General features: G+C 35.5%; 1 protein-coding gene across 12 annotated transcripts in view; it reads right to left on the bottom strand.

Moving 5' to 3' along the window:
• Nucleotides 1-788: 788 nt before the first annotated feature.
• Nucleotides 789-15,772, bottom strand: part of AGD2 (Pyridoxal phosphate (PLP)-dependent transferases superfamily protein) — a 36,968-nt gene continuing 21,984 nt past the window's right edge. For 7 of the 12 annotated variants that reach the window (XM_088859281.1, XM_088859282.1, XM_011629118.3 and 4 more), the window contains 10 exons: nt 11,900-12,016; nt 11,678-11,757; nt 9,284-9,351; nt 6,620-6,736; nt 6,325-6,387; nt 2,984-3,088; nt 2,556-2,606; nt 1,959-2,279; nt 1,645-1,851; nt 789-1,486 (listed from right to left, as the gene is read on the bottom strand). In XM_088859281.1, coding sequence (XP_088715407.1) covers nt 1,193-1,486; nt 1,645-1,851; nt 1,959-2,279; nt 2,556-2,606; nt 2,984-3,088; nt 6,325-6,387; nt 6,620-6,736; nt 9,284-9,351; nt 11,678-11,757; nt 11,900-11,976 — 1,383 coding nt within the window. In that variant the 5' untranslated portion in view covers nt 11,977-12,016 and the 3' untranslated portion in view covers nt 789-1,192. The remainder of the gene's footprint in view (nt 1,487-1,644; nt 1,852-1,958; nt 2,280-2,555; nt 2,607-2,983; nt 3,089-6,324; nt 6,388-6,619; nt 6,737-9,283; nt 9,352-11,677; nt 11,758-11,899; nt 12,017-15,772) is intronic. The other 5 variants (XM_088859284.1, XM_088859286.1, XM_088859287.1 and 2 more) reach the window with 2 other exon arrangements.

Genomic DNA, 15,772 nt, shown 5'->3' with positions numbered 1-15,772 from the left:
AATACCCAACAGGTTTCTGGGTCAGGTCCGGGTACATTGCCACCCCTATTTTTAAGACCACAAATCTTTCTTCTTTTTTTTTTTTCTCCACATATATCGAGATGATCAATGACATGTTTTTCCATTATTAAAACCACATTTTGCAAAAGATTTTAGAGGTGCACCTTAGGTCCACATTTTAAGGTGCTAACCTTATATAAGCTTTTTCCTTAGATTAAAACTAAAGAAAATAAGCATCAATTAAATACAATGCAACTGAATTAAATTAAAGGGCGTGGTTTCCATAAGGTTGCAACCTTAAACAATCCAACTAAGATTTAAAATGTGCGCCTCCAAATTTTATCATAATATATAATTTTGATTTAAAATGTTTTTAGGATTATCTCGAATCTATTTTTATATCTAATTACAAAATTTTAAATTCCAAAAAATAGTTAAAATCCAGTAGATCTATAAACATATGAAAATCTTGAAAATGAACGGCATATATAATATGTTGTAAAATGCATTATTTTTGAGACTCAAAATCTTTTTATTTTTCATTGTCATAAATCTCCACGTCGAGATAATCAATCACAAGGTTTATCAACATTAAAACAACATTTTCTGATAGATTTTTGAAATGCATCCGTAGTTCTACATTTTAAGGTTGCCACCTTATATAAACTTTTTCCTAAATTAAATCATACTTGATTTGAGAGAGAGAGCGAGAGAGAGAGATCAAACCATGTTATGGCATAGTTCAAATTGCTTACTCAGAGAGAGAGAGAGAGAGAGATCATCCCATGTTAGTTCCCACCATCGATCTTCAAATTGCTCACTCTGAGAGAGAGAGAGAGATCATCCCATGTTATGGCATAGTTCTTCCCACCATTGAGCTTCAAATTGCTCTTTGCTAAAACACAGGAGTACACTCTAACACAGTTCATGCACTCGGGCACACACACGCAGAGAGAGAGAGATTTTGGCTTTCCTGGCAATGCTTTACATAAAGCACCGTCTTCATACACATGGGAACAAGATTAAGGCATACAAAACTTTCTGTTCCTGTGATAAATTAGATGTCTCATTGCACAAGGCGAAGTTCCAAGAAGCAATTGAAAGGGAGCTTGAATTGCATCCTATTAGTCCACTACTAGTCAATCGATTCAATGGAGAGAATCATGACTTACCAAAAGGAGAAGATCTCACTTCACATGTAAAGCTCTTTTAACCGTTTAGAAGCTTCTAGAACATTCTCCCTGTGACCAAAGGCACTCACTCTGATAAAACCTTCACCAGCTGGTCCAAACCCACTACCTGGTGTTGTAACCAAGTGAGCTTTCTCAAGAATCTCTTCAAAAACATCCCATGAGCTTCGACCAGGAAAATGTACCCAAGCATAGGGTGCATTCCTCCCTCCATAAACCTTAAAACCGAGCGATTTGAAAGTATCCACTACTATGTCTGTGTTCTCTTTGTAGAAACCAACTACTTCATGCATTGCCTGAAAAGAAAATGTCACGTCATCTGAGCAAGTTGGATATGCACCAGAAAGATGGAAACATAATCCTCTCTCTCTCTCTCTCTCACACACATACACACACCCACACCCACACCCACACACACACACACACACCCACACCCACACATCACGTATCTGACCTTTAAACCCTGAGGGGAAAGGCATTCTAGTCCCCCAGCCTGCGCAATATTGGATGCACCATTGAAGGTGGTGCATACAATTCTATTGAAGTCTTTGGCAACAGGGAAGCCATCTGAAAACACGAGCTGTTTTGGAATAACTGTCCAACCAAGACGAACACCTGTAAACCCCGCATATTTTGAAAATGATGATATCTCAATCGCAACCTGCAATACATTTCAACACTTGACTTACAGATAATATATATTTGTCTCATTGGAATGGAAAAATTAAAAAGAAAAAAATCACATAAGCCAATAGATAGAATGTTTACCTCTTTTGCTCCAGGAATTTCAAAGATTGAGCGAGGGCAGTCATCTGAAATATACATTGCATAAGCTGAATCATACACTATGATAGATCCATTATCCCTTGCGAACTGCACTAACCGAACCAACTGTTCCCTAGTAGCAGCAGAACCAGTTGGATTGTTTGGAGAGCAGAAGAAAATGATATCAGTTTTTGATACGGTTGATAAATCAGGGAAGAAACCATTTTCAGGGGTGCATTTCATGTATTCAATCTTCCCATACTTCTCAACATCCTTTTGAAATGGGCCAGTTTGGCCCATAATGACACTGGAGTCCACATATGCCTGTCAGCATAAACAATCAATCAGAATGAGGAGTCTTCCTTAGGCAAATCTATAACTCTTTTTATGATTTTTAAGATAAGGATTCAGAGTCAAATACAAAGAAAGCGAAATTGAAATATGAAATAATATTTCACAGTAACATGAATATGAAACGAACAATGTACTCTCGGCACAAATGTCATTCAAATGATGACTCAATTGAATGAATTTTCTTATGTTGCTCATTAGGATATTTTTGTTGAACTCCCAAGTTACACTATAAGCCACAATGATTACCGGGTATGATGGATCTTGCACAGCCATCATCACATTAGACCCAAAAAGGATCTGCATGAAAGAGGAGCATTTTTAGTTGTCCTGGTCATTGACTTGACAAAAATCGATGTTAAACATGCAAGGAAATATTAAGGCAGCATTAGGAGGTTGTCGAAAAGTTCATCAATAGGATGATTTAAATTGCACCATACATGGCATTCAGGAAGCACAGAGCCCAATACCCACTCAACAAAGAAAAATACTCAGTATAACTTGTAAAGAAAATATCCCTATGACAGTTTAGTTGGTACACGTGCATATAACATCATGCATGCACATACATCCAATTACATATGCATGTAAGAAGTATGTGTATTACTTAATCATTAGATGTCCAAACTTGACTCAATTTTGAAATATAAACACAGTAAGCAAAATAATAGAGCAACCTGAAGGCGTGAAATGTCACATTTTGCACCATCTGAGACAAATATATCAGTTTCCTGAATACCAAGGTTGCCATAATATGTCTCTGCTATTGCAGCTCTCAAATTCTGAATATGGAAATATCATAAGCAACACATGTCAGTTAGCATTATGAATGGAAAAACGAAGAAGTCATATGGAAAACAGAAAACCACATAAGATGAATGCTTCCACCATATTTGTTTGATACCAAAATCATCACTACCGTACAAAAATGAACTGGGCTCCCTGATTTTCCCAATGATTGAGTATGCGGCATAATCAGGTGAAATGAACCAATTTCTAAAATCACTTCAGAAATAGCTCTATGTTTTTAATGACACTTCAAAAATAACTCTTATGTTTTTAATGGATAGATGTTAAGCTAAAATAGGTTAGTAAACCATATTTAGTAAAGATTCCATATGTAGTTGAACTTTCTCAAAAAAAAAACAGAAAAAAGAACAGATTCCATATGTAGTTGGCTTATTTGATAATGACATGCTTAGGGTTTAATTACATGTTTGATGGAGGCTATCCTACCTCATTAGGACCATCACAAGTGTGCTGGCTAAGTATAAAGTCACAATAAATGCTCACAGTGAGGTTCATAGATATGGTTTACAATCTGATTCAGATTCATGGTCAGGATGAATCTAACTACTTTTGAGGAAGCCAACTTAACCACTGTTAGGATCATTCCTTCTAAAGTTGATGTCCAGATTGGAAATAAATAGGAAAGAGTATTCCAAGGAAAACAGTTCATGAGGAGCCTAAGGCTTTCAAGACACAGCTCATGACAGTTCAAATGCTGCCAGCCCGAACACAGGAAGTGGTCATGAGATCTACATTCCATTTCCCCATCAGAATCGTAGAATATATTGTTTTGCTCTGCTCATAGTGAGGTTCATAGATATGGTTTATAATCTGATTCAGATTCATGGTCAGGATGAATCTAACTACTTTTGAAGAAGCCAACTTAACCACTGTTAGGATCATTCCTTCTAAAGTTGATGTCCAGATTGGAAATATATAGGAAAGAGTATTCCAAGGAAAACAGTTCATGAGGAGCCTAAGGCTTTCAAGACACAGCTCATGACAGTTCCAATGCCGTCAGCCCGAACAAAGGAAGTGGTCATGAGATCTACATTCCATTTCCCCATCAGAATCGTAGAATATATTGTTTTGCTTCTCTCACTATGCCTTCACCTTTAAAAATTTACTATGAGAGCCTGTTTGGATGACAATTAATTTTATCGGGAATAAATGATCTTATCTAAAATTGACAATATTATTTTGTTAGCTAATTGGTACGTATCTATCTTATATATAATATTACTTAATTATTTAACTTTTTTCGTGATTTCCAGCTAATTATAGCTAGTTCTGGCTAAAAACATTGTTTTCTAGCAAATTACTCCGAATAAAGTAAAAACAGCTTTTCAAAAAAAAGATAAACTCGTATGCCAAACTGCCTATCAGTTTGTCTTATATAACTTTATAATGAAGACTGCCAAACAACAGATAATTCATTATCAGGATCAAGGCTTAAAAAAAGCAAATCAGTGGCCCCGATCGGCCTCCCCAAAAACCAAGTTGGATTGGTGGATCGGTGAACCGGATTGGAGAATCAGCCAGTTTTGGCATAGAAATATTCCAAAAAGTACTATAATTTCTTAAAAATCTAGTTTCTTAGAGTTTTTTAAAAAATAGTAGTAATTGCATCATAGTTTTTCACTATTGTATCAAAAATATGGAAAAATTGAGAAGTTGTTTCATGTTTGAGTGTTTGTTGTCGATTAAATTCATTTTATAGTCAAAATGAAATTTAAAATGCAACTCATGGCAATAAAATGGATCTTCTAACTCAATTTGTTTTTTTTTGTTTTTTATTAACTTAAAAATTTTGGTTTTTGAAAGAAGCATATTATTCATTCTTTTTCTAGAAAACAAAATCTTCATTTACTACTTTTGTTTTTGCTATTGGTGTGCACAAAAATTTTAGAGAGAGACGAATTATTTTCGTGACCCAATATATCAATGATTTCTTTAGCTAGAGAGGTTTAAAAAGCCAAGATAAACCAAAAACCATTTAGAGGTTTTCTCATTAAAATCGTTACAATAGTATATTTTCTCTCTCATGGTTTCTTCTCTCTATGCATCTCCAATATTTGAACAGCCTTTCATTTTTAATTTTTGAAAGTTTCAACATCTATTCCCCAAACGGAAAACCTAACAGCTCAAAATAAAAAAAAAACCATTGATAGGTTTTCTCATTAAAATCATTACTATAGCATGATTTTCTCTCTCATGATTTCTTCTCTCTCTCATTAAAATTTTTACAATAACATATTTTCTTTCTCATGATTTCTTCTCTCTCTACATCTCTGATATTTGAACAGCCTTCGAATTTTAATTTTTTGAGAGTTTCAACACCTATTCCCCAAAAGGAAAACCTTGGTTGAAATATTTCCACACCCTTTTGTGAAATACCGATTTTTAAAATCCTTGAATGATTACATAAATGAGATAGATGGTTCTAGAGAAGCCCAAAAGAAAAAAAAAACGATAGGTTCTGCTTAAATGAAAGGAAAGATTCTAGATAGAGAATAAGAATCATGAAATGTTGTATTTAAATGATGTAGAAAGAGAAGAAAATATGAAATGTTGTAGAGATAGGAGGCTAGCACAAGAATCAACTTTCAACCCACCGTTGGAGACTTGACAAAGTCATTCATGGGAGGTGGGAAATAGAAGAGTTGGCAAATAATGAACCGCCTGATTAAGGGCAGAGAGATAAAGGAAAGCGAGACCTTAATAGAATTAAGATTTTTAAAACTTTTAACACCCTTTTCATGTCCCACATCAGTGAGATAGAAGGGGTATGTGGGGGCACAGGTTTATAAATGGCTCCAAGCTACACTAAGTTTTGAGGAGATTGGTTATTAGGAGTAGGGACACGTGTTCCTAAAGGAGAGGAGTGACACCTCTTTCAAATGATAACAAAGTTTGATAGTACAAGGGAGGGTGGCCCCCACCACCTTTCCTTTAACTAGAAAGATTTCAAATTTATTTGCCAAACAGGTAAAATGTATGAGCCAGTCCCGTTTGATAGAACCAGCCAATTCTGTTAATGAACAGGTAGAACCCTCCAGCTCATGAGGGGGCCCAGCCAAATCCTGATGTATAGCAGGATCGGCCAGTTCCGATTCAGATCACCGAATTTTCAAACCTTGATCAGGATTAATTTTATGGAAACAATGAATTATCAATGATAACATCTACATCCAAACGGGCCCCAAAAGAATAAAGATATGCTAAGTACCTTTTCACCCTGCTCAGCTCCATAGCCACTATAACCAGCAACAGTTGACAGTGCATACGACCTCTACAGACACCACAAAGGTTTAGATTGGGGCAAATCAGCCTTTTTTAACAATAAATTCGAAACCACACATAGGAGTAATTGAAGCTTCAAAAGGACAGCATATAAGATTGTTCTCAAGTGTCCTTTTCACATAATGAGCAACTCTTTAGGACTTGTAACAGCATAATATGGGGAAAATGCAGACCAAATAGTGAAGAAAATAAATACAAGCCGAGTTGCAATACTTTTTTACCTCTGCCATAGCAGAAGTAATAACTTCTGGAATAGGCTCAGTTGTGTCACCAATTCCAAGGCTTATCACCTTCGCTTCCGGATATTTCAACATATGCACTTCTCTTCTTCTAGCAATCTGAGTTTCAAGAAAAATACAAAGAATCAATCAATCAACAGCTAAAATTTTTCCTTCAAACTACAATTTATTTCTCCTGAAAGGTACCATTTATCATTTCCATTATATTCTATGTAACACAAAAACAAGAACCAGTGATCAAAATAAATCCTCCTTATCCTTAAAAGTATCCAATGATAGAGACATTCAAGGATTTTTTGAAAAGAAGACTGCGAAGTGAGAAGGTCTAAAAGTCATAAAACAGAATGAATAGAACATAATGGTAAAATAGTTATTTTTCTTATATAGTTCTATATTTCAACATCCAAAGCACAAAACTTATAGCAGGCCATATAAAGTGCAAACTCAATATGTAGGGGCTTTAAGGGAATTAAATACTGAGTGACATTCCAACACTCCCAGAGAAGGGGTTAGATGCTGGAACCATGTAGAGCTGAGACATCGGAACAGAATGTTTAATAAGCATTTTTTCATCCAAGCCTCTTATTGAGCAGATTCCTTTTACCAGCCACAAACTAGAAAGCCAAACTTAATATAATAATGCTCAATAAAGTTTCAGAAAACTGTAGAGAATTTGATATAAAGCAACACTCAACTTCATAGAACACTAGTAAAAAGTAATAAGAAGCATATAATGTAATCGAATCTTATACAAATGGATTCCCAGCAACTCACAAATCATAAATGTGAAGTTTGCACAAGGTGTCAACCTTAAACACTCAAAGTAAGGCACACCACCGAATCCACCGAATCTAGGTACAATTCCAGTGCCAAAAATCCCATTGATGGCCATAAAATCTATTTAATGTAGAACAAGAAGATTGAAGGAGATTGAAGAGGTAAATTAATTTAAAAAATTTCTTAAAAAAAAAAAACAATTCAAGCACACTGAGTTGGATAAATTTGGCTAGTAACCTAGAAGGCTTGATGTCTAAATGAGATGTATTAGAGGAGAAGTTATGTTAGGGCATTGAAGGAGATTGAAAAGGTAAATTAATTTTAAAAAGTTCTTAAAAAAAAAAAAACAATTCAAGCACACTGATTTGACGATTCTCTGTGAGTGAACTCAAATATTTTGAATTTATCAGCAATCAATAGCAGCAAAAAAGAAAAATAAAGCAAAAAAATAAACAGACTGATTTTAGCAAAGAACTCAAATCCGTTTATTTTTTTGGATCAATAGCTACAACTGTGGTTGCAGAACCCAAAAAGCACTTTTAGTCAGTTGTAGAACCCAAAAAGCAGCTTTAGGGCATTGGAGGAGATTGAAGAGGTAAATTAATTTAAAAAAGTTCTGAAAAAAAAAAAACAATTCAAGCACACTGATTTGATGATCCTCTGTGAATGAACTCAAGTATTTCAAATTTATCAGCAAACAATAGCAACAAAAAACAAAGAAATAAAAAAAAAAAAAAAACAGACTGACTTTACCAGATAACTCAAAACCGTTTATTTTTTGGAACAATAGCTAGTTGCAAAACCCAAAAATAAATATTGCATATCTAGAAATAAATGTTAACTACAATTGTGGTTGCAGGCTGCCAGGTTTTAGCTGCTAGTTGAAGAAGATGGGGTTGATGGGTTAGTTGAAGAAGATGGGGCTGGAGGGTTTTAGCGCTAGTTGAAGAAGATGGGGTAGTGGGTTTTAGCTGCTAGTTGAAGAAGATGGGGCTGGAAGATGGGGCTGGTGGGTTTTAGCTGCTAGTTGAAGAAGATGGGGCTGGTGGGTTTTAGCTGCTAGTTGAAGAAGATGGGGCTGTTGCTAGTTGAAGAAAATGGGGCTACGTGATTTTTGAGGTTTAAATATATATGCGATTCGGTTGATAGTTGAAGAAGATGGGGGTTTTAGCTGTTTTTTTTTTTTGTGGTTTATTAGGAGGTGAATCATGGGATTTTTGGCTCCTTCACCGCCCTTATCGCTCACAATAGATTTCCTGATTTTTTGGGAAATCATGGCTAATCTTTTTCCATTCTGATTTTTGGGAAAATCATGGCTAATCTTTTTCCATTTCCTTATTATTAAAGTGTACCCAAACAATAAAAATATAATATTTCCGTATAATCTATTTTCATGTAATATATTTCCAGGTTCCCAAACGACCTCTTAAAGTTTTTGAAAATGGACTTTCAATATAATGTGTTACTAGATGCACTATTTTTAGGACTCAAATTCTTTTTCTTTTTCATATCCATAGATCTCAAAGTTAAGATGATCAATTGTAGGGTTTTTAAATGTCAGAACAACCTTTTTGGGTAGATTTTTTAGGTGCACCATACTTCTATAGAATAAGGTTGACACGTTATATAAAAAATTTTCGGTCAAAAATATTGAAAAAATGAAGGAAAACACTAGAGCAAGTCTTTTTTCATAGATAACTCTCACAACTTTTCAAATCACAATGGTGATTAATGAAAGTAGTAAAAAAAATATCATTTGCCCTAGAAACGGGAGAAGAAAATAAAAGGAGATCATTTTCCAACAGCCTTTAGTATGTACTATGCAACACAGTGTTTCTACGAAATATAATCAGGCTTATTGTTGCTGACCTCTGGAAACAAATAACCAGCTTGCAATTTTGCCATGTTTTCATTTCGAGATACCTTTGTCTTGTAAACTGCAGACACAAAAGCAAGAGCGGACAGTCCCATCAACAATTTAAGTTCTGAAGTTAACCATCTTATCAAGACGTTTAACCATTATAACCTGAAAGAAACTAAACCATAGAAAATAACAAAAGGATGGAGTGGAAAGAAAGTAAGATTCATCAAAAAAAATTATTCAACAAGGTGTAAGCCGTTTACCTCATGAGACCCAACAGAAACATAAAAACACTCAAAAGGTATAAAACTAAAGTGAAAGGGACAAAGATTCTTTTTCATTAATGTTATTTAATTTTTTTCTTATTAAAATTTTTACACAATTTAGTAGTAGTTTATCAACTGTTACTGCTAATTACAGATGATTTGCACATAAAAAAGGAACCATGTTACTTGCCCAGTAACATTCAAGTCAGCTCTGTACACACTGAAGTAACCAGCCCATCAACTCCATTCCTTAAGTCTTACTAAACCTAGAAATCACATCATTCTCCAGAACACACCAGCCCATCAACTCCCTCTGCCTCCCAAAGCAGGTCCAAAGTCAACTGAAACGAACTAAATCCTGAAAAAACTAACAGGTGCATGTGCATCCCTGTCCCCCAAAAAAGCCTTTTCCAGCTAGCCTCTCTAATTCCATAAATAATTACCCTACCCACCATATTCAACGTCCAAAATGCCCTTGAAAACTGACATGACATACTACACTTACTAAACTCCCCATCCCCTCTATCCAAATGTCCAAACCATTGCTGTCATTCTATGATGCAGAGATACTTCTATAAGCTTAATGCAACAGTGCTGCACCGGGTATCCAACAATATTGATTCTAGATATAGCTCGAATACTTGTAAACAAAATGCATATGTATCGAAAATATAATATGTAAATTATTATGATATAGTATATATATGATATATACTTGCCAATCATCGATGAACTGATCGGATTAACCAACCAAAGTTTGCTTTAGTCAGCCCCCTCTGAGGGAGATGATCATTAGCTAATGCTACCTTGAACAAAAGCTCCTAGAGAAGCTCCCTGTATTGGATGCACACATTTCCATATTATACAAGCAATTAAAATATAGTTATAGATGTAATAGACAGGATGCTTGTATCCATATCCTTTCCTGAATGTCGAGATATGCCAAATTGTTTCCCATTCCTTGTACCGTTTCCAAATCCATACCCATGTATCTGCATGTTAGCTGCCATTTATATCAAAACTTCAAATTTCATTTATCTACAACCTTTTCTTTTTGTCAGGGTCAATAGATCCATATTAACATTCACAGAAGATACAAGATATCCAACCAACAACTCTGCAATCCAACATAGAGCATACTATCAATCTAATAACAACCTCCCCTATAAACAAACCATTCCACATTATTTTTCTCTGCCGCAAGACCAGCTCAAACAAACCATACATACTTGGCCATGGGTAGAAGCATCACAAGATTTCATTACAGACCGTCCATGAAAAGACATTTCCCATACATCTGAACTTCTACCAAGACCCAAGAGATCACCTCTTCCTTAGCATGGATGCCCTTAAAGATTCTAGATAAGCTATGGGAAGTTCAAAATAGCTATGAGAAGTTCAAAATCTATCAGAAGATTGTCAAGAAATTAGTAACCTAAATCATCAGCAGAATTCTTTCTAAACTAAAAATTCAATTCCCAAAGACTCTGAATTAAATCCCTCTACCATGCAGTTGACATAATACCACCTGGTCCAATTATACAATAAAATTCAATGTCCAATCATTCGCTAAAACCAAATAACATATTAAACAAAAGAATCTGAAAATCTGCATTGCAAGCCTCTGAACTATTGGCTACAACAAGTAGCTTCTACGTCATAGACACAGTGGATGTAAATCGACTAACAACTGGGGCTAGCAATTGAAGAAGTGACTATTAACCCCGAGAGAGGTCTTATTGAGTGGCTAAAGTCTCCTACTGGTATACTCTCCATGTCTCAAAATTGTTCTAAGTTCTCTTTAAATAAAAACTACCATCATCAATGATAACAAATGAAATGTATGAGACTTAGAAGTACAATAAAAAAATATAGAGAGATATGAATCATTTTTAGCTTTTTCCTTGGAAGATAGAAAAATAACGAAACAACAGCATCATATTCAAAACAAAACCAAAACACCCTTCTTTTGAGGACATTATCTATCCTACAATACCAGGGATACTTAAGAAGAAGATTTGGCAATGTCACAATAATGTGAGCTGCAATTTCTTGTTACATTGCAAACCATATATGAAACAGACCAACCCAAAAATTAAATTATATTGTATAAAGAGACTAGAAGTGAACCAATACCAGTCTGCATCATCTCAACAGGCTCCGCAATGCATCTACATTTTACATTTCTTCTCAAAAGAGGTAAGGTCTTTGATGTACTGAAATAACAATGCAATAATCAATATACAACACAACCTCCACCGTTAGAGCATTTGATATCATTATCTTTGAGATTTTAACATGAAAAAGTCATGCAAAATTTGCACGAATGTTGAAAAAATATAGTGTAATGGATGGTACCTGGAAAGAACGTCATCATCGCCAAAGAAGGCACATGAAGATGAGGAAAAGTGAGCTGATAGTTGCAAGAGCGCCATTTTTCTATCTTGGTTTCTTCTTCTTACCTCCAATTCCCCTCTAAAAATAAGAAAAAACCTATTGAATAAATAAATTCATCTACTAAACTCTTTTAATTGCTTAAAAATATGATGCAAAAAAAAGGAACCCAAATGATAAAAACAATCAAAGAAGTAAGGATCCTGCCAAGAAACCAGCTTACCTAGGCCAAATTAAAAATTTATGCGTTGCTCTTGCAGCTAACATAATTGTAACTTTGCCAAATCTTGTTAATTATCCCCTGGTATTGTAGGATAGATAATGTCCTCCAAAGGGTTGTTTTTTTTGGAATATGATGCTGTTGTTTCGTTATTTTTCTCTCTTCTAAGGAAAAAGCTGAAAATGATTCATATCTCTCTATATTTTTTTATTGCACTTCTAAGTATCATACATTTCTTTTGTTATCATTGATGATGGTAGTTTTTATTTAAAGAGAACTCGGAACAATTTTGAGACGTGGAGAGAATACCAGTAGGAGACTTTAGCTACTCAATAAGACCTCACTCGGGGTACATAGTCACTTCTTCAATTGCTAGCCCCAGTTGTTAATCGATTTACATCCCCTATGTCTATGACATAGAAGCTACTTCTTGTAGCCAATAGTTCAGAGGCTTGCAATGCAGATTTTCAGATTCTTTTGTTTAATATATTATTTGGTTTTAGCGAATGATTGGACATTGGATTTTATTGTATAATTCGATCAGGTGGCATTATGTCAACTGCGTGGTAGAGGGATTTAATTCAGAGTCCTTGGGAATTGAATTTAGGGAACTATTGGGTTTGGTCAAATGTAGTTTAGAAAGAATTCTGCTGTTGATTCAGGTTACTAATTTCTTGACAATCTTCTGATAGATTTTGAACTTCTCATAGCTATTTTGAACTTCCCATAGCTTATCTAGAATCTTTAAGGGCATCCATGCTACGGAAGAGGTGTTCTCTTGGGTCCTGGGAGAAGTTCAGTTGTATGGGAAATGTCTTTAGTAGCTTTCATGGAAGGTCTGTAATGATATCTTGTGATGCTTCTCCCAAGGCCAAGTATGTATGGTTTGTTTGAGTTGGTCTTGCAGCAGAGAAAAATAATATGTGGAATGGTTTGTTTATGGGGGAGGTTGTTATTAGATTGATAGTATGCTGTATGTTGGGTCGCAGAGTTGTAGATTGGATTATCTTGTATCTTTTGTGAACGTTAATATGTTTCTATTGACCCCGACAAAAATAAAAGGTTCTAGTAAATGGAATTTGAAGTTTCAATATGAATGGCAACTAACATGTAGAGATATATTGGGTCGCAGCTAACTTTGGTTGGTTAATCCGATCAGTGATGGTTGGCAAGTATTTATTATATATATACCATATCATAATGCATAATAATTTACATAATATATTGTCGATACATATGCGCTTTGTTTACAAGTAACAAGTATTCAAGCTATATCTAGTATCAGTATTGTTGGATACGCGGCGCAGCACTGTTGCATTAAGCTTATAGAAGTATCTCTGCATCATAGAATGACAGCGACGGTTTGGACATTTGGATAGAGGGGATGGGGAGTTTAGTAAGTGTAGTATGTCATGTCCGTTTTCAAGGGCATTTTGGATGTTGAATATGGTGGGTAATACCTTTGAAGGCCTATTATTTATGGAAACGGTAAAAGGAACAGGATACAATTTGGCATATGTCGACATTCAGGAAAGGATATGGATACAAGCATCATGTCTAATACATCTATAACTATATATCAATAGCTTGTATAATATGGAAATGTGCGCATCCAATACAGGGTGATTCTCTAGGAGCATCCGTTCAAGGTAGCATTAGCTACCGATCATCTCCCTTAGAGGGGGCAGACTAAAGCAAACTTTGGTTGGTTAATCCGAACAGTTCATCGATGGTCGGCAAGTATTTATCATACATATACCATATCATAATGCATAATAATTTACATATTATATTTTCGTTACATACGCATTTTGTTTACAAGTATTCAAGCTATATCTAGTATCAATATTGTTGGACACCCAGTGCAGCACTGTTGCATTAAGCTTATACATCATATAATGACAGCGACGGTTTGGACATTTCGATAGAGGGGATGGGAAGTTTAGTCAGTGTGATTCTCTAGGAGCATCCAATACAGGGTGATTCTCTAGGAGCATCCGTTCAAGGTAGCATTAGCTACCGATCATCTCCCATAGAGGGGGCTGACTAAAGCAAACTTTGGTTGGTTAATCCGAACAGTTCATCGATGGTCAGCAAGTATTTATCATACATATACCATATCATAATGCATAATAATTTACATATTATATTTTCGTTACATACGCATTTTGTTTACAAGTATTCGAGCTATATCTGGTATCAATATTGTTGGACACCCGGTGCAGCACTGTTGCATTAAGCTTATAGAAGTATCTCTGCATCATATAATGACAGCGACGGTTTGGACATTTCGACAGAGGGGATGGGGAGTTTAGTAAGTGTGGTATGTCATGTCAGGTTTCAAGGGCATTTTGGATGTTGAATATGGTGGGTAGGGTAATACCGTTGAAGGCCTCTTATTTATGGAATTAGAAAGGCGCTGGAAAAGGCTTTTTGGGGGGCAGCAGGGATGCACATGCACCTGTTAGTCTAAGTTTTTCAGGATTTACTTCGTTTTAGTTTTAGTTTACTTCATTTTACTTCGTTTAGTTGACTCAGGCTAGCTGGAAAAGGCTTTTTTGGCGGAATCAAGGATGCACATGCACATGTTAGTCGAAGTTTTTTAGGATTTACTTTGTTTTATTAACTCCAGACCTGCTTTGGGAGGCAAAGGGAGTTGATGAGCTGGTGTGTTCTGGAGAATGATGTGATTTCTAAGTTTAGTAAGGCTTAAGGAATGGAGTTGATGGGCTGGTTAGCCTTCCAGATGGGTGTGTACAGAGTTCACTTGAATGTTACTCGGCAAGTAACATGGTTCCTATTTTATATGCAAATCATCCATAATTTCCTATTTTATATGCAAATCATCCGTAAATAGCAGTAACAGTTGATAAACTGCTACTAAAGTGCGTAAAAATTTTAATGAGAAAAAAATTAAATAACATTAATGAAAAATAATCTTCGTCCCTTTCACTTTAGCTTTATACCTCATGAGGTAAACGGCTTACACCTTGTTTAAAAAACAAATTTGATGAATCTTACTTCTTTTCACTCCATCCTTTTGTTATTTTCTATGGATTAGTTTCTTTGGGGTTATAATGGTAAAACTTCTTGATAAGATAGTTAATTTTAGAACTTAAATTGTTGATGGGATTGTCTGCTGGTTCTTTTATGTGTCTGCAGTTTACAAGACAAAGGCATCGCGAAATGAATACATGGCAAAATTGCAAGCTTATTTGCTTCCAGAGGTCAGCAACAATCAGCTTGATTATATTTCGTAGAAACACCGATGTTTTTGAACAATTGATCAAATGCCTCGTAGGAATGGGTGTTCAATTGGAAAACAAATTGTAGCGCATCATTGAATGCCTCATTCTTCTTGAAATTTGTGTAGCACAGTGCATACCAGTGATGATTCAAAAGTAGGCTAGTCGAACCGGACTCGCCCAGTTCGACACAAGGTTTTCGGACACCCCGTGTCGGTTCACATAAAAGACTTAAAAGCGCCTGTGTCTAGGGAGAGCCGCCGAGTTTTACGCGAAAACACGCTCGTGTACTATTCACGACTCGATGAACAGTAAAACCCATGAGCAATGGTTTAATAAACAGATCGATGCCCCAGATCGGGCATCTCAAAA

Source organism: Amborella trichopoda, chromosome 2 (assembly GCF_054954075.1).
Source record: "Amborella trichopoda isolate Santa Cruz 75 chromosome 2, AtrichopodaSantaCruz75HAP2 v2.0, whole genome shotgun sequence".
Lineage (NCBI taxonomy): Eukaryota > Viridiplantae > Streptophyta > Magnoliopsida > Amborellales > Amborellaceae > Amborella > Amborella trichopoda.
The sequence above is the reverse complement of the archived record's forward strand: the minus strand, read 5'-3'. Positions and strand labels throughout refer to the sequence as shown.